The sequence below is a fragment of the Mixophyes fleayi genome, chromosome 6, assembly GCF_038048845.1.
Source record: "Mixophyes fleayi isolate aMixFle1 chromosome 6, aMixFle1.hap1, whole genome shotgun sequence".
Taxonomy (NCBI): Eukaryota; Metazoa; Chordata; class Amphibia; order Anura; family Limnodynastidae; genus Mixophyes; species Mixophyes fleayi.
Window position 1 is genome coordinate 206,314,970 of NC_134407.1, and position 19,467 is coordinate 206,334,436.

A 19,467-nucleotide genomic window follows, 5' to 3' on the forward strand; every position below is an offset into this window, starting at 1 on the left:
GCGTGTCTGTTGCTGATACACTACAGATTTCTCCCATACATAGTAGATCATAGAGAACAAAGGATTCTGCTGGGAAAGGCGCACATGTGACTTGTTACAGTGTTTTGCTTTAATGAAATAATCATGTTAAAACACAAGTGTGAAGAAGCAGGCTGGCCAGTAGGTGGACGCTGACTCCGTGTTTCGTTCACGTGTGACATGTTGGTAGCATGATCCTCCTCAGATGGGAGGTCAGGTGGATGGCCGTCTTCAGTGTTGGGTTACAAGGTTGAGGGGAAAGACAAACGCTAAGCTTCACTTGAATAGATTTCCTTATTTTCTCATCTATTTTTAGAGATCCGATACATATGTTTGTCTTGTGACATTTGGCGGCTCACGGGCTCGCCCAACATGTCTTTAGGTGATAAACAATATCCCCATTTTCTAAATATTAGATAACCGGTGACAGGCAGAGTGTGCAAAGTACTGAGTTATGTTTCAGCCAGATAATATCACTGAACACCAGTAATTCAATTAAAAAATATTTTTGTTATACAGTAAGTGAAAATGCCAAGCTTTGTGATCAGTGACATGATGTCAGATGTCATCACACTGCTGTCAACATATATGTGTATGTATGTATATGTACATATATATATATCTATATATTACTCTGTCTCGGTCAATATCTGAATGTACAGGAAGGTAAAGATGTGTCCTATGATTGATTCTGTCATCACACAAATGAAGTCCTTTATGAACCTGCAAAACCGGTTGGGTTGAGATTGTAGAACTGATGGTTATTAAACGTCACAGTCAGGAGTGTTACTTTGTTGTGTTTAGTTCCACAGAGGGTATATTTGTTTCAATCAGCTTTTACAATATGGACATCAAAATTGTGCTGTCATTAAGCCTGTATCATTCTGCTTAATTGTTCCTAGTTAGTCACGTACTGTTCTGTCCATCCAGGCCCTGATTTTATTTATTTTCAATTGGAATTATATACATATTGCAAATCTGACACTTACTGGTTAATCATCAAACCGCAAGGATCTGTAACATATAAATTGACAGATAAAAGTACTGTTGCGCTTCTTATCCAAACTCATTCACCCAGGCTGGTATCTGCCGATTTTGAGTGTATCGTCCGCACAATCACTCTGCGCATGCCCAGAACCGGGAGATACGGCCGTGAGCGCAGCTCTGTCTTCGTACGCAAAGAACACTTACTGCAGCCTACGATTTCGGGTAGTGAATGGGGTGAGGAAGGGACGTTTTGGCGTTGTCAATTTACAATAGGTGCATGTGAAGCTCAAGCGTACACAGCCACGTCCGAATCCAGCTCTGACCGTCTCAAAGTTACTTGTGTTTCTGCCGTATCTCTTGCTCCAGCCACAGGACTAGTCTGAGTCCTGATCAGTAGTGATGACAGTCCTGTATGCATGCTATAACATGTGTTTGTAATCATGAGCAACTGTAAAAAATTATTTTATGTTCAGTAAACATTAACAGCATTCTAATGTATTTTATGGGGGGAAAATAAAATTATTATTATTATTATTATTATTATACAGGTGACATTCATTCATTTTATTTTTATTTTTCCTGTGTGTTATTCTGTGAATGTATTGGACATATCCAGCAGCGTCTTGTGTAGTAGCGCACAGCAGACCTGCAATTTCAAAAGCGCACGTATCTAGAGATCTGTGCCTTGATGAATTTGGGAGTACTCAAAGCCTAAATACGTGTGTATAATGCTAACCGCGGGTTGCTCTCAGAATACGAGCTTTGATGACTCGGCCCCAGATGTTCTTGTGAACCTATAATATGCACATTTCTCTGACCACGCTTCCAGGTATTGAAGCTCTATCATAAGTGGCTGTCTGTTGTCGCCAAGAGATCTCTGCATTTACCATTAACCCAGAAAGGGGCAAACTGCTTTCTGCTGGTCCTATTTTATCTAATAGAGAAATATGTGGCTGGGATCTCAGGACTTGACAGACTCTTGGTTATGACTGTTGTGTAGAGAACTACTTGTCCAGAAGACTAGATGAGTCCTGGCCAACCTGTGGCTCTCCCGGTGTTGTGAAACTACAAGACCCAGCATGCTTTGCCAACAGATAGCCAGCTGATAGCTGGCAGGGCATGCTGGGACTTGTAGCTTCACAACTCCAGGAGAGCCACAGGTTGGCCAGGACTGGACCTGCTCCTTCTGCACTTTAGAACCTCCGCTCTGTCCGGGTGGGTTTTTGAATGGTATAATCACAAATAAACCACTTACCTGTTATTGTTGGCTCAATTTTTGTTTGGTGGACCTCCATCCTTGTATCATTGACGGAAAATAATAACTCTTAAAATCCGTTGACTCTAGTCTCACTCTTACGTTCCAGGGTGCGAGGAGCAGCTATGGCCGGTTTGCTGGACATCACACTGTTACTGGTGAAACACTCTCCGGATCTTGTAGAGGAAGACATGTAAGTGATCCACAAATGTATATACATTCAAGTCCTATAGTACAATAGGAGTCAATGTATTTGACTTTGTAGGTGTCCTCACTATTCATTGCTGTTATCAGCCATGTTAGGCTCACAAAGGCTCCCTAATAACACCTGGGAGACTGATGGATAAATAGATCACATTAAATTAATCTAATATTTAAAGCCAACTTACTTTATTACAATTGGGAAATGAGTGGGAGTAGGTTGTAATGGCTAGTTATATACTGATAATAAGGTCAATATCCGCTTACGTGTTCTTCCTTTTCCGCAATGTAGTTGCTGAGTCATTGGGAGACAATTATGGAAAGAGTTCTACAGGGAACTGTGTAGAGAATGTGGTATTGTCCATAGCAACCAATCAGAGTCTAACTTTCATTTTTTGCACAGTTTGGAAAATAAAATCATTCATCTGATTGGTTGCTGTGGGCTACAGCACCTTGTTATACCCAGTCATGTCTGGAATAGTAACTGTCTCCTAGTGTAGGTGAAGCTGAGCATTGTGTGGTGTTCTTCCTGCAGCAGCCAGAGAATGATGTGCTCCATAGTCCAGCAGGCAGCCGAGAAGATCGACCGTTTCCGAGCCCATGCTGGCTCAGTCTTCCTCACCCTTCTGTACCAAGATAACCCGGCCATTTCGCACATTCCACACCGGGAGGATCTGGAGAGAATATTTCCCAGGTACCTGTATGCCGTAAGACCGGCTGCTTCTCATTAGGACGGCTATATCATATCATTGTCATCTGTCCTCTCTGTCCAGGTCACAGGCCGAGTCACTGAACTGGAATGCCCCATCACAAGCCTTCCCCCTCATCACACAGCTCCTGGGTTTACCTATATATAGCTACTACGTCCTAATGGGCCTGACCGTGTCTGTTGGTGGGTTAACCGAATCTACGGTAAGGAGAGAAGTGTTTATTGGGGTACAGTCTTACAGTCACTGCACCTCGACTTTACAATGTAGTGATCAAGCTCTCAGCCAGGTCCTATTATAAATTGCTTTTACTTGAAAGTAAATCCTATATCTCATTTATAATTCCTTCAGTCTGTTGTATCTGTAGAATTGCAGGGCAGGGAGACGCCATTACACCGCTAGACTGTAAGCTCCTTGGGTTTAGGTCATGCATTTTAGCACTGTGTAATATTCCTGGACCCCAGTGAGGAGTGTAAGATTTTGAGTGAGGTAATCTCATTATGTTGGTAGGATGTGAGCTGCCAGCAGCATGGAGTTCCATTGCACTCGTAGATTGTTAGCTCTTTTGGTTTGAGTCTCTCATTATACCCATAATGCTGGGAATTGGGTGCAGGGACCAGTGCCTCACAGGTAGGCCTGGAGATTAGACACTATGTATATTTACTATTTACATTATAAGCTATAGGAAGCTGGTTCACTTTCACTTTCAGCACCTTTGTGCATATTAAAAATAAATAAAATATTACTATCAGTTACCCAGTTTTAAAAACCTAATTTAAAGTATTGTATCTGACTGTATCATAACACCACATGATCATGAGCCTCTTCTTTCAATGTACTTCATACTTGCCGGAGGGGAGGTCAAGTGGCAAGAGTGGGGGGAAGGGGGTGGGCGTGATGCCCCAAATCGCATCATTGTGGTCCCGCCACTTCATTGCAGCAGGGGGCAGGGCCAAAATGAAGTGATTGTTGGTGAATCACGTCGTTGAGACCAACGTCCCTAACGTTTCCTAGTCTGGGAGAAACACCTGCCCTTCTGGCGGCCAGGGAGAACTACCCTAAATTTGGTAGTCTGCCGGACATTCCGGGAGGATAGACAAGAATGATATTTATAAGTACTATAAGTATGTATATAAATAACTGATGATGATGATGTACTTCATGTAGCAAACAGCGTAGGCTAGTCACCTACATTCCCTTTACCAAATATTCTTGTATTACAATACCACGTCCTTCTAGTACCGGGGTCTCTCTGGGCTGTTTTCTGCAATATTACACATTGTTTAACATATACAGAACCAGTGACTATATCTCCCCTGAGTGTTACAGGTCTATCTGTTTGTGGTGCAGCCGGTGGGTCAAACCTTTGTCATGGTACCTGTGAAACATTCAGAGATAATCCGCTGCTGGTGAATTGATTTATGAATGGTCCTTTCATGTCGGCCTCATACAGCCAGTCACCTCTATGAGATCTGGCGGATTTTCTCCCGTATCAGTTACACAGGGCAAAGGACACACTCCGCCACTAAGCCAAACTCTAATTGTTTGATATAGAATATGTTTGTGCAGATTCCTGCGGCTTATGAAATAACCTTAGCAAAATATGACACATTAGACACAGAGACTAGCTGGCCAAGTAGGACTGGAGATTGAAATATTAGTTTTTTGTTTCAGACAAAGAGGGTTTTTTGTAGTTTATAAAGATGAAATTTGCCTTTAAAGGGCCAGAACCATTCAGATGTCTATAAATAAAGTGCAAATCTGAACTATCTTGTACTCTATTAATCAAATCTAGCTGCTGATTGGCCACGGTTACCCAAGCACCCTGCGTGCGGGGTTTTAGTCCACTGTCCGTTTGTCTGTATGTTGACACTTTGTATCATATTGTTGTTGCATTCTTTTAGTATAATGTCAATGTTCAGTCTCCTATTTAGTCAGCAGCATGATGCCAATATAGTATTTCACTAGGTTGTTTTCTCCTCTCTCCAACAAATAAGTGAAAGGTCCGTCCATGAGACGGTTTAGAGCAATAACCGTCTTTGCTTCCATTGAACCTCGTACACTTGGCCGAGCCCCTGCAGGCGGACTTGTACAAGCCTCTTCTTGCTCACAGGCATTGCTGTTAAAGGGGGGGAAACAGTTCAAAGTGATTGCGAATGATTATTGTGATTAGGTTACACAAGGGAACAGTTTAATTACTATTTATATATCTGGAAGAGCTTTTTCAGTTTGGTCTTTAGTAAATACTTAATCCTACGGTATTCTGCACAGAGCCAAGACGTTGGCGTTCTGCAGCGTAAGACACGCAGCACAAAAGGGCAGAAGTGGGGGACGTACAGACGCGCGGCAGAGATTTAGAGGAGTCTGGGAAGTGGAGCCTGTCCTGCAGCTCCTGTGTGTAGATCAGCAGTTTTCTCACAGTGTTTTGGGTGTCAGGAGCCTCTGTCTAGTTCTATTGTGCAAACGCAGAAGGTGTGACACTGAGAGCAATCTGTCTGCAGAGAAGTTTACGGCTTGTACACATTGGGTGTAAAATAATGGCTGTTATAAAAGCACAACCAGAACTTTGTACTTGGTCCTGGCTTGTAATGCAGTGTTGGAAGCATGTTCCCAAGCTTCCCTGCAGCATAGTGTACCCATAGGGATCATCCGCACAGGAACGTGAATGGACCTCCCCTGCATTTCATATCCGTGACCATCCAAATTATAACTTTCTGTTATTATTACGTTCTGTCTCCAAGAATTCAATACACATGCAAAACTGTTCTGATCTGGAGGCACTACTATGAGTCCACACCAAGTATGTAAATATAGTAATGGTCAAAGTTATTTCATCCTTAATAAAATATGCCAATCTGTACTGTTGTGTGTGGAATATCATTAAAATGTAGATGAGTAGAAAGTGACTAAAGAGTATAGAAACTGTGAAACTATAAAGGCTGAAATGTAACCCCAGGAGGTTCTCTCTCTCCTCCCTCCCTCTCCCTCTCTCCTCCCTCCCTCTCCCTCTCTCCCCCCTCCCCCTCTCCCTCTCCCTCTCTCTCCCTCCCTCTCCCTCTCCCTCTCTCCTCCCTCTCTCCTCCCTCCCCCTCCCTCTCTCCTCCCTCTCTCCTCCCTCCCCCTCCCTCTCCCTCTCCCTCTCTCCTCCCTCCCTCTCCCTCTCTCCTCCCTCCCCCTCTCCCTCCCTCTCCCTCTCTCCTCCCTCCTCCCTCCCTCTCCCTCCTCTCCTCCCTCCCTCTCCCTCTCCCTCTCCCTCTCTCCTCCCTCTCCCTCTCTCCTCCCTCCCTCTCCCTCCCTCTCCCTCCCTCTCCCTCCCTCTCCCTCCCTCTCCCTCTCTCCTCCATCCCTCTCCCTCTCTCCTCCATCCCTCTCCCTCTCTCCTCCATCCCTCTCCCTCTCTCCTCCATCCCTCTCCCTCTCTCCTCCATCCCTCTCCCTCTCTCCTCCCTCCCTCTCCCTCTCCCTCTCTCCTCCATCCCTCTCCCTCTCTCCTCCATCCCTCTCCCTCTCTCCTCCCTCTCCCTCTCTCCTCCATCCCTCTCCCTCTCTCCTCCCTCCCTCTCCCTCCCTCCCTCTCCCTCCCTCTCCCTCTCTCCTCCATCCCTCTCCCTCTCTCCTCCCTCTCCCTCTCTCCTCCCTCTCCCTCTCCCTCTCTCCTCCCTCTCCCTCTCTCCTCCCTCCCTCTCCCTCCCTCTCCCTCTCTCCTCCCTCCCTCTCCCTCTCTCCTCCATCCCTCTCCCTCTCTCCTCCCTCCCTCTCCCTCCCTCTCTCCTCCATCCCTCTCCCTCTCTCCTCCCTCTCTCTCCCTCTCCCCCTCCCTCTCCCTCTCTCCTCCTTCCCTCTCCCCCTCCCTCTCCCTCTCTCCTCCCTCTCTCTCTCTCTCTCTCTCTCCCTCCCTCTCCCTCTCCCTCTCCCTCCCTCTCCCTCTCCCTCTCCCTCCCTCTCCCTCTCCCTCTCCCTCCCTCTCCCTCCCTCTCCCTCTCCCTCTCTCCTCCCTCTCCCTCTCTCCTCCCTCTCCCTCTCTCCTCCCTCTCCCTCTCTCCTCCCTCTCCCTCTCTCCTCCCTCTCCCTCTCTCCTCCCTCTCCCTCTCTCCTCCCTCTCCCTCTCTCCTCCCTCCCTCTCTCCCCCTCCCTCTCCCTCTCCCTCTCTCCTCCTTCCCTCTCCCCCTCCCTCTCCCTCTCTCCTCCCTCCCTCTCCCTCTCCCTCTCTCCTCCCTCTCCCTCTCTCCTCCCTCTCCCTCTCTCTCTCCTCCCTCCCTCTCTCCTCCCTCCCTCTCCCTCTCTCCTCCCTCCCTCTCCCTCTCTCCTCCCTCTCCCTCTCTCTCACCTCTCTCTCCCTCTCTCTCTCACCTCTCTCCTCTCTTCTCTCATCTGTCTCTCCTCTCTTCTCTCATCTGTCTCTCCTCTCTTCTCTCATCTGTCTCTCTCTCTCTCTCTCCCCCTCCCTATCTCTCTCTGCTCTCTCTCTCTCTCTCTCTCCCCCTCCCTACCTCTCTCTGCTCTCTCTTTCTCCCTCTCTCGTATCCAGTGATATTACTCATCAGTTCCATAGAAACATAGCTGCAGGTGCGCCGACCTTCCAGACAGAATATATTGATCTTGTGACTACAGAGATCTGCTCACATCCAAGGAACAATAAGGTCATCGATAGAGGTCACTGTGCTCTAAAATATTACTTTATAGCTAGTCAAACCCCATTTAAATTTTTTCATGGCACACACTCACCCTATAACACTGATATTACACACACACACGTACAGCACTCGCCCTATAACGCCGATATTACACACACACATACATACAGTACTCACCCTATAACGCCGATATTACACACACACACGTACAGCACTCGCACTATAACGCCGATATTAGACACACACACACACACACACCACTCTCCCCATAACACTGATATTACACACACACGTACAGCACTCACCCTATAACGCCGATATTACACACACACACGTACAGCACTCGCACTATAACGCCGATATTAGACACACACACACACACACCACTCTCCCCATAACACTGATATTACACACACACGTACAGCACTCGCCCTATAACACCGATATTACACACACACGTACAGCACTCGCCCTATAACACTGATATTACACACACACGTACAGCACTCGCCCTATAACACTGATATTACACACACACGTACAGCACTCGCCCTATAACACTGATATTACACACACACGTACAGCACTCGCCCTATAACACTGATATTACACACACACACACACACACACACACCACTCTCCCCATAACACTGATATTACACACACACGTACAGCACTCGCCTTATAACACTGATATTACACACACACGTACAGCACTCACCCTATAACACTGATATTACACACACACATACAGTACTCGCCCTATAACGCCGATATTAGACACACACACAAGAGGGAGCTCACCCTATAACACTGATATTAAACACACACACACACACACCACTCTCCCCATAATACGGATATTACACGTCACTGACTTTGCAGACTATCTTTTATCCAATCACTCTATACTCTCCACATGCTGGTTCTTCGTCTTGTTGGAAGATCTATTAGTGTTTTCTGGTTGTGGAGCTCTGGCTTCCGATTGGCCTTTGAGTGACCAGTTCTTACTGGCTGAGTAACCAGAATAAAATGTCACTGACTGGCTCTTCCTATCTAATTACTGCACGCACTGTTCACTGCCGTAAAGGAAAGTGAGAGATTTTGGTTAGGAAGTGCTGTGTTTCTATTGGCCAATTAGTGACATTCAGTTCAGAATTAAGCGATACCCACTGGGCAATGAGTAGACAGTTCTTCCCAACCAACCCTGGGAGGAGAAATGTAGAAGATTGTGCTGCAAAATCAGAGCAAAGGAATCAGAAATTCTATGAATGTGCCATACAATCCTATGGGAGGATGAAGAAATGGAAACAGTGATGTAGATCCCAGGAATAAAATGAATCCGGGATTGTCAAATCAGAGTTTGACTGTTCTTTAAAACTGAGAGACAGCGTGGATGTCTCCTGAAAGTGTATAGAGAGGTTAGGTGTGTGAATACATGCATTGCCGGTATCAAATTGTGCTTTATGTCACCAACTTTCAGAATGTAGGAAAAGAATAACAGTTGTCATTAGAGCATGACTAGAGCAGAACGTGGTAAATCGTTAGCATATGTGACCTCTTTAGCGCAACACTCCTGCTGCACTATGAGCTTCCCAGACAGAGATCCAAAGTCAGCCTTGGATAGATTGCCTCCGACATCTCACTGGAGGACATGTAATCAAGCAGTTGTTTAGCCTGCGGCTTATACAATGAAATGTTAAGTATCTGTAATGACGGTCGTTCAGAATTAATACACAATATAATAGCTGACTTGCCCTTAAAAGAGAAGCCAGGAGGATCCAGCAGCCAGGGCCCCAGATGGCAGGCTTGGTCTCTGCTTTAATTACAGATCTTCCCGGTCTCCGCTGGATGACCTTTCATGAAGTCAGAAGCAAAATATATTATATACTGTATTTTTGTGCTCTGTGGTTGGATTAATTTCCACCAAATTAAATATCATTCATCCAGAGAAAAATGACCCATTGCCATGAAAGCTGATCTGTCTGTGTAAATTATACAGGGCTGCTTCACCCTTTTATGTGGAAAGGGTTTGTTCAGTAGCAGTGTTATTCTATCCTCCAATTTAAAATACCACAGAAGTGTGAGATAATATATATATACATATATGTATATAATATTTGCACTATGAATTGCTTACTTTTTTTTTTACTGTAGAGACAAAAAAAACTCCTCCACCATAAATTACTTGCTCAATAATACTTCAACTCTGACCTTCCTTCCCAACCCTCCCACCTCCACTGACCTCCCTATTGAACCTACCCACCGCCACTTACCTCACGTCTCATCCCACCCATCAGCATTGAACTCCCTTTTCAACTCACCTACGACCATTGACCTCCATGTCCAAAGCACCTACCACCACTGACCTCCCTTCACAAACCATCTGCCAAAACTAATCTCTCTTCTCAACCCATCCGCTTCCACTGACCTTCCTTCCCATCATATCCACCACCACTGACCTTCTTTACCCAACCCACCCACCACCAGTGACCTTGCGTCGCAACTCACCCTCCACCATTGCCCTCCGTTTCCAAAGCACCTATCACCACTGACCTCTCTTCCCAACCCATCTGCCAAAACTGACCTCTTTCCAACCCATCTGCCAAAACTGACCTCTTTCCAACCTACCCGACCAAAACTGACCTCTCTTCCCAACCCATCCGATCAAAATTGACCTCTCTTCCCAACCCATCCGAACAAAACTGACCTGTCCTCCCAACCCATCCGCCAAAATTGACCTGTCTTCCCAACCCATCTGACCAAAACTGACCTGTCTTCCCAACCCATCCGAACAAAATTGACCTGTCTTCCCAACCCATCCGCCAAAACTGACCTCTTTCCAACCCATCCATAACCACTGACCTCTCTTTCCAACCCATCCATAACCACTGACCTCTCTTTCCAACCCATCCATAACCACTGACCTCTCTTCCCAACCTCTGCGCCATCACTGATCTCTCTTCCTAACTTACTGACCCCCACTACCACTGACATTGCATCCCATGGTGTGCCTTACTGCGTTACTGTGGTACAGAATTCCACAGGCCATAAGTGACTTTGTGCCCCCAGCATATTGTGGGCACTATACCTATTAATGGATTACGCAGTGGTTTTATTCTCCACAAACATGAAAGCTTAGGTCCAGTTAGTATATTTCTAGGGCAATGCTGTCCAAGTATTTCCATGAAGATGACCGCATCCCTACTAGAAGTGTGTTCCTCGTCTTAATACTATTAAAATAAAAGTAACCAAACAAAGTCTATGGCTTTTTTGGGAAACTGGCGCCCTGAAAGAAAAACCATGTATTTTATTGTTTCTGTGCATGTGGAGGCTCTGTTATCTCTGCTGTTTTGGAGGCATTTTCTTGGTGACCTCCAATTCCAGAATGGCATTTTTCTGTTATTGCATACTTATATGTAAAATGTAATGTCCCGAATGCCCTGTGGACTTTGGCCCACACCTGTCTGCATTTCTCCATAGAACTGGAGACCATGCTAGAACATTAAAATAACAGGCGAATAGTTTCCAAAGTGAAGTTTGTATAGCGAGCGAACGAGCCGGTTTCTGGCTGCCGCTCCATACTGTGAGGGGTGGGAGCTGCAATCGATCCATTGGGAATGACTGCGGTAAACACGCGTGGCCTGGTGCCATGTTTAATGTACTGCTCCTCGCTGGAATATGGGAATGAAAACCTGCTGCTCCCTGCCAGCACATGACTCTCCTTTCACAATTGTATTTTAAGTGGGTTTACATTATATTTCTGTTTTCCATAAACCGTTGTGTGATTAGCTATGTGAAACCAGCGGCTGCTTTTCATCTAACATTTGCTGAGCTACAAGAAAAAGTCCCCGGCAACATGATAGTAAAGGAAAAATTGATGGGAAGGTTTGACACGGGTGCCAAAATATAGTATTTTATTACTTAACCTGGGAGTTCTCTTCATGCCAGAGGGGGAGAGCAGTACTCTGGTCTTCACTAACCTCTGAAAGGTAACAGTGGGGTTACTGTGGGGGTGGGTGGGGTTAGTCCTAAATTTTTCAGAGCAGAAGCTGAAAGGAGCGTTAAAAATAAACATCATAGTTCCTTATATTTAAAGTGCACCTCTTAAGCTCTGTGGTTGCAGACAGTTTGAATCAGGTTACCTTAGATCAGGCCTGTCCAACCTGCGGCCCTACAGATGTTGTGAAACTACAAGTCCCAGCATGCTCTTCCAGCTATCAACTGGTTGTGTACTGGCAAAGCATGCTGGGACTTGTAGTTTCACAACACCTGGAGGGCCGCAGGTTGGACAGGCCTGCCTTAGATGTACCAGCCCTATTTACTAGGAACGTGTGACGTCACTCAGGGATAATAGACCCCTTCTGAGGAATATCGGTTCAACCATTGTGCAGTCCCTAGTGACATTATAGGCTTCACTGGTTAGTTTACAACATGGCTGCTTCCACTCTGTGGAAGGGGCCGCTCTATTTTATGAATACGTCTCTAGGTATGTTTCTTGGTTATAGCCAATACATGTTTTCCATATCAAACCTTACAGTGATTTTTCACTTTAATAGATCGCTTTGTGCCCACTGTTGCTTTTCACATTCTTGTATATAATTGTATTACAAACTTTACAGTACATAGAGGAAAATGCTTCTCTGTGAAACTCCACTTTATTTCAAATGTCTTTAATTATGATACAATCATTCTTACATATGTGTTTAATAAGGGGTCTAGTTTCAGTGACTGATTAGTAGTTATTATTTATAACATACTGTCTCAGAAGAGGGATGTCAAAAACATGGTGTGATTACGAGCTTTGATCATAAAACATATTTGGAGAGCTGAGCACATCATATATATATATATATCAGACTTGTCTACCTCTCTGATCTATTTTCAGATATTGTTCCATTCGCCCCTTTGAATATTTCGATAGTGTTTGGTGTAAGTCACAATAGTAGAACTCATAACCTGATTATCGTGTAGTTGGATAATTGGGGCAGGAGATAGTTGGGATTCAGACCTTCAGGATAAACGGTGTGAATTTATACTATTAGGGTGAAGGGTCTTGGCTCTCCCCTGAGGCAGTTACCAGGGTCTAGGTCCAGTAAGAAAAAGTGTCATTAATGTCCTAAACAACGGATCCAATGTCACCTTTCAATTATGTGACAAAATTGCATGATCGCGGCCCCTTGTAGTAGAGATGTAGCATGTGGTTATATTAATATCTACTGGAGATAATGGTTTTGTCTAGTGTTGGACAACAAAGACATGCTACTAAATGGGACCAGCCTGTAATCAGCAGGAGCTAGTAACAAATGCTGGCCACACTTACATCAGGCTGATCGTCTAAATAATATTTTAAAGACGATCATATCTGGCCGACCAACTCATTCAGCAATATGACGTGTGAGGATGGAATATTTCCCCCCCAGAGCCTGGTTGGCAGTGTATGTGTCAGGTAAAATTACATAATATCCCCTACTGTGTCCGTTTTGATACATCTGCCAGTACTGATTTGAGATTGAAATAGCATCATCATGAACATTTATTTATATAGTGCCAGCAAATTCCATAGCGCTGTACAATTGGGAACAAGCAAAGTAATTAAACAATACTGCATAATACATACAGACAGAGAGGTAAGAGGGCCCTGCTCGCAAGCTTACAGTCTATAGGACAATGGGAATCTGATACAGGACGTCAAGTACCACACGTTGCATATTGGTCCAACGAGAATGCAGAGTTAAAGTGCCTAATGGGCCATATGATCCAGTCACACAGCAATGTCGGTCAGGGGCTCAGAGGGTTGTAGTCTTGTGTTAGTTGTGTAGAGGGTGGTAATAGGGTAACCTAGGGAAGATAAGAGGGTGGTTGAGGAATATTATAAGCTTACCTGAAGAGATGGGTTTTCGCTTGAAGATTTGAAGACTAGAGGAAAGTCTTATTGTGTGAGGCAGGAAATTCCACAAAGTGGGTGCAGCCCGAACAAAGTCTTGTAACCTGGGAATGGGAGCATGTAATGAGAGTGGATGAGAGACGCAGATTTTATGCAGAACGGAGGTGCAGAGTTGGGAGATATTTTGAGACAATTGAAGAGATGTATGTTGTTGCAGTTTTGTTGAAGGCCTTGTAGGTTAGTAGAAGTAGTTTACATTGGTTGCCCGATTTTTACCGAATCTAATATAGAGACTGACAGAGTGGCTCAGCAGAGGAAGAATGATTTGCAAGGAAAATCAACCTAGTTGCTGCGTGCAAAATAGATCGTAGGATTTCAAGTCTGATTCAGGGAAGACCAGTAAGGAGGTAATTGCAATAGTCAATGTGGGAGTTGATGAGTGCATGAATTAAAGTTTTTGAAGTGTCTTGTGGGAGATATGTGCATTTTCTGGAAATGTTTTTTTTAGATGTATGTAACATTAAATATAGAGTCGATGTGTGGAACAAAGGATAGATCTGAGTAAAGGATCACACCAAGGATCAAATATTGCAGCTTTGATCTCTTTCTTGGAAATGCTGAGACTTATCTTTAAAATACATTTGGAAATAAGGGTATGGGCTTATATATCGTACATACGTATCTATCTGTCCGTGACTCTTATTTTGTGTACATGTATTTCTATGGAAAAACAGTAACATTTTCCATTTTTAACATTTATATAAATAACAGGCATTTTATGTGTCACAAGTTTTGGCATAGCAAGTTTCTGGCAATAAAACTGAAGTCCTTGCTTGTAGGGAAGCCAATCACCCACACATCTCTGCTCCTGGTCTTTTGTTCTCACCCACCTCTTCATTCTGACTACTGGTGAAATGTGCCCCAATCCCGGGCCCCACACATCGCCTTTCATGTCAATCTGTTCATGTTCCTTCTTCCACTACAAACTTTCCCATCTACCATATAATTCCAGTCTTTCCAATCTCATTCTCATTCCTTCACTTTTATCACCTCAGCTTTTCCTGTGCACTCTGGAATGCTAGATCTGTCAGCATCACACTCCTATCCATCTATGACTTATTCCTCTATCATTCCTTCAGTCTTCTTGCTACTACTGAAAACTGGCTCCCTTCCCTGGACTCTGCTTCCCCTGCTGCTCTTTCCTATGGGGTGGGAGTCTTTCACCCACGCTCCGCGACCTGTAACATACGTCTCTTCTCTCCACTCCACTTCTGCGTCGTTGTTCTGGCCACTAGGCCCAGTCTCACAATTCCTCAACAACTTTGCTTTTGCTTTTCTCACTTTCTTTCTATTGTGCACCCAGTCTATTTCACCATACACACACACACCTTCTCCATAAACCTAGCCACTCTCGTTACTTTCTCTCCTGTTATCGAGGTCTTCACATTCCCCGCTTCCTCTCCCTCCCCCATGCTTGGCTGCCTCTAGCTCACCTTTTCAACTTGTCCCTATCCACTGGCATTTTCCTTTCCATATTCAAAAATAGTCTCATCTTTCTTATGCACATAAACCATCTCTCTACCCTACCTCTCCAGCTACTGCCCCATTTTTCTACAACTGCCTGACTCACTTTCTCTCTGCTCATTTTCTTTTTGATGCTCTGCAATTGGGCTTCTGCACTCTACACTCCACTGAGACTGACCTTGCTAAAGTGACCAGTGATCTACTCACTGGGTCACTTCTCCCTAATCATCTTCCATGATCTCTACCGCTTTCAATGCAGTTGACCACCTCTTCTTTTCTGCAACCACCTTACACTCCATTTGACTTCTCAGCATTGTTCTCTCTTGGTTCACATCTTACCTTTCAGAACACTCCTTCAGTGTTTCTAGTACTGACACATCCTCTCCTCCACTTCTTCTATTGGTTCCCCTCAAGGCTCTGTTCTCGGGCATCTACTTTTCCCTTTTTATACCTCTTCTCTGTGAACTAATACGATCCTTCGACCTTGACTACCACCTCCATGCAGAAGACAAACAAATTTATCCTTCCCTTTTATCTTATGTGTCCAACTGCCTCTCTACCATCTCCACATGAATGTCCCAACACTACCTAAAGCTCAACGTGTCCAATGCTCATCATCTTCATTCCTCATAATATCACTCTACCCTGTTTGCCAAGACAGCCTCTTTGGTGTCATCATCGACGATATACTCATCCTCTTTTCACCTCCTTCTTTGAAACATTACTTTCTCACTCAGGATGTACCCAAATTCCTGATCCATTCTCTTATTATGCTTAACAGCAACCTCCAGCTCTCTGACCGTTCCCTCACCCATCTTTCTCCTCTACAATCTGCTACTCACACTCGCCTTCAAAGCCCTTACGTACTCCTCCCCTTCATCTCTGAAGATGAAGGGGAGGAGTACGTGCGCAGCCTCTTCAGATTGTCTCTCCTCTCTGATAACCACCTCTCACTGTCAAAACTTCTCTTGTCCTGCCCCTCTTGTGGAACTCCCTACCCTGCCTGGTCAGTTCTTCCCCAACATTCAGTCTTTCAAGCGCTCTCTCAAAACCCACCTCTTCACTTAGAACGATCTCACTCCCACATTATACTATTACCTCTGCATGCTTTACCAGCTACAGTCCCATTACCCTCTCCTTCTAGACTGTAATCTCTCTCCAGTAGGCCCCTCTTTACGCTCTTTCTCACGTCCGCACTTTCTTCATCAACCTTGTTCCGTCAGTTTGTATTTTTTACATGTTTTTTTACGACTGGCTCTACAGGGTTGCGAGGCACTGAACAAACAATAAAGATGATAGTTCCTAACCACAGATTACAACATTTGACCTTACTGATCACTCTCCCCTTTCTCCTGTGTAGGTAAGATACTCGTCTCAGAGTCTCTTTGAATACTTGCGGTCCATCCAGAGCAACGCACAGGCCATGGAAGTCTTCTCCAAGACCTTACTCCGGGTCTTCAAGGACAATCAGCACAATGATCGGTATTACATTGGGCTTCATTGAAATTGATAGTATAAAGCTGTCAGCCTGTGGCTCTCAAGTTACTACCAAACTATATTGGGGTTCCAAAACAGCCGGTGAGCTACAGCGTTCTTGAAGCTCGTCTAGCTCACTTTTCACAGAATATCAGACTGCAGTAATTGCTTTTGAATGGAAATGTGTCATTTGGCTCCATCATAATGGTCATCAATGCCCACCAAATGCTAAAGACTGCTTGATAAGTAACTTAGGTGATATGAAACCAAACTTATTGTTAGGATATATTGTGTCTGTGATTCCAGTTTACATTTCTGTACTATTCACAGAGCAGATATTCCCCTTTGTTATATCGTTTAAAGGGTACAACTTTTGCTGTATGCAATTGATATTATTTACCATGCTGTGTGTTTTATTTATTATCTTATCTCTTTCTTTTTTTATATGTAGAGTTTCCATCCCTCTTCTGAAGATGCTGGACCAAATGTTGGCCAATAGCTGCTTTGAGATCTTCACACAGGAGGAAGAGTAAATATAATTATTTTGTTATACAATCTCTGTACACCGTCCCTAGGATAGTTTGTGTGTATGTTTATATACTGTATATAAGTGTAACAGTTTCTCGCCATATTTTGTGTCTGTCGCTGGAAAAGAAGATTGTATCTGATAAAATGCAGTGACTGCAATGCATACAGGAGAAAAATGCCCATATTGTTTCTTTTATAGTCGGTATGTTCAGAGATGATCATAACTTGACACGCATGACATGATTTCATGGGGAATCCTCTTTAGCAAATCCACATACCGGGACTTCTTAATTCGTCATTCTTTACTACTAGTGATCTAATTAGCCAGCTCGTACAATCTGACCCTGCAGGCTGAGAGATCTGGATAGGAAGGAGTTAAAGAATTATCGGATAAAGAATCTACTGTTCAGCTCCACCAGATTTTTACAGCTCTCGGCCTTTAGAAGATTTCATGGCAATTTGGCTATTATGTTTGCCAGTATTGTCTGTCAATCTGTATGTACAGGTAACACAAACCTAGCCTACCCCGTGTCACATTGGATTCAGCCATTTTTACACCACTGAGACATAACTGGGATTCATGAGGCACTGGCTTCTAATAAATCAATAGGCCGTATTCTATTGGTCCAGCTCACAAAATGACTGCCTCCATTGCGTAGTGGCAACACATTGATTGGCCAAACAGACCCAAACTCTTCTGAAATCACTCAGGTGGAATTAGTCCAACCACAGAATCTCATACGCTGTCAGAGGCAACACAGAACATGGAGGGATGGGGCAGTAATAGCTTTATGCTGGTAGATAATGTATGTACCATCTGTTGTGTACAGTACAATTCTGCATTATCTGCAGAAGCTAGCTGGTTCGCCTCACTGGGTCTGGTCATAAAGAGTTGATTTGGGCAGCTCAGTGGCCTAGTGGTTAGCATTTCTGCCTCACAGCACTGGGGTCATGAGTTCGATTCCCAACCATGGCCTTATCCGTGTGGAGGTTGTATGTTCTCCCTGTGTTTGTGTGGGTTTCCTCCAGATGCTCCGGTTTCCTCCCACACTCCAAAAACATAATGGTAGGTTAATTGGCTGCTATAAAAAATTTACCCTAGTCTCTGTCTGTCTGTCTCCCTCTCTGTCTGTCTGTGTTGTGAGTGTGTGTATATTAGGGAATTTAGACTGTACTCTCCAATGGGGCAGGGACTGATGTGAATGAGTTCTCTGTACAGCGCTGCGGAATTAGTGGCGCTATATAAATAAATGATGATGATGATTTACAGCAATATGTGTAAGAACAGTAATTTACAGTCTGCTAGTAGGACAGGGATGGTCAGACACAGAGATGGATAACATGAGCCTGAGCCACAACAGCCTTCAGTAGCCACCTCTGTCCTGGTAACTGCATATAAACCATCATTAGCGCCTGTTAATTCTCAGCCATGGGTTTAGTGACATGCAGGGCTGTTTTATCACTCTCTTCCTTCTTCCAGATGTCCTAGACAATAAAATAATGCTTGAGTAAGAGATACAGAGGCGTCAGCTTGACCCCTCTCCCCCAGCCACAGGTTCTTATCCACCTGAGTTTTGCTTTCACAAAGTAACCATTTTCCCCAATTTCCTCCTGTGAAGACCGAGTGCTGGGATCCTGATGTGGTATTGGGAGGAGTGAGTGAGGTTGTGCCGACTCAATCTGCTGCTCATCTGGTTACGTTTAAACAAATCATTCCAGATGTTGCGTATCGTGTGGGCTCTTTGTTTCATTCCTCTGTGTTTGTATCTGTGTTGTCAGATCTGCTTAAAATCTCTGCTCCTTCACCCCATCGCGACACCAAACTTTTGAAAACCAGCAGTCACTCATTGAGGGGAGAAAAATGTATATCAATTTGCCCCGTTTACCTTCAATTCCTATTACGCCCGGCTGGGTGTCTAAATAATAATTATATTTACTAACCTGGCTCCTGAATTTGGTCTAGAGCAGAATTAAATGTATGGCAAACTTTACAGAATACTTTCTTTTCACCGTAGTTCAAATTTTACATAGCTTTGCATCTGCCCGGATAATGAGACCTTGTGCCAAAGGCATACCTACCCTAGTATCAGGGGGTGCGGTTACTATGGGGTACAGATGTTTAGTTATGGCCGTGCCTTCTGCTTTCCCCTGGTTTCAGACCTTTTTCAGTAGCAGTGTATTTTTATGGAAATAGCTACGAGAATAATCATATTCCTGAATTGATGAGGTTTCATTGCAGTCACTTTTATT

At 44.4% G+C, this 19,467-nt stretch overlaps 1 protein-coding gene across 1 annotated transcript in view; it reads left to right on the forward strand.

Moving 5' to 3' along the window:
• The window catches only part of TBCD (tubulin folding cofactor D), a 187,095-nt gene that overhangs the window by 157,775 nt on the left and 9,853 nt on the right, over positions 1–19,467 (forward strand). The window contains exons 31-35 of the mRNA XM_075178183.1: positions 2,370–2,453; positions 2,997–3,155; positions 3,235–3,373; positions 16,574–16,695; positions 17,141–17,218. Coding sequence (XP_075034284.1) covers positions 2,370–2,453; positions 2,997–3,155; positions 3,235–3,373; positions 16,574–16,695; positions 17,141–17,218 — 582 coding nt within the window. The remainder of the gene's footprint in view (positions 1–2,369; positions 2,454–2,996; positions 3,156–3,234; positions 3,374–16,573; positions 16,696–17,140; positions 17,219–19,467) is intronic.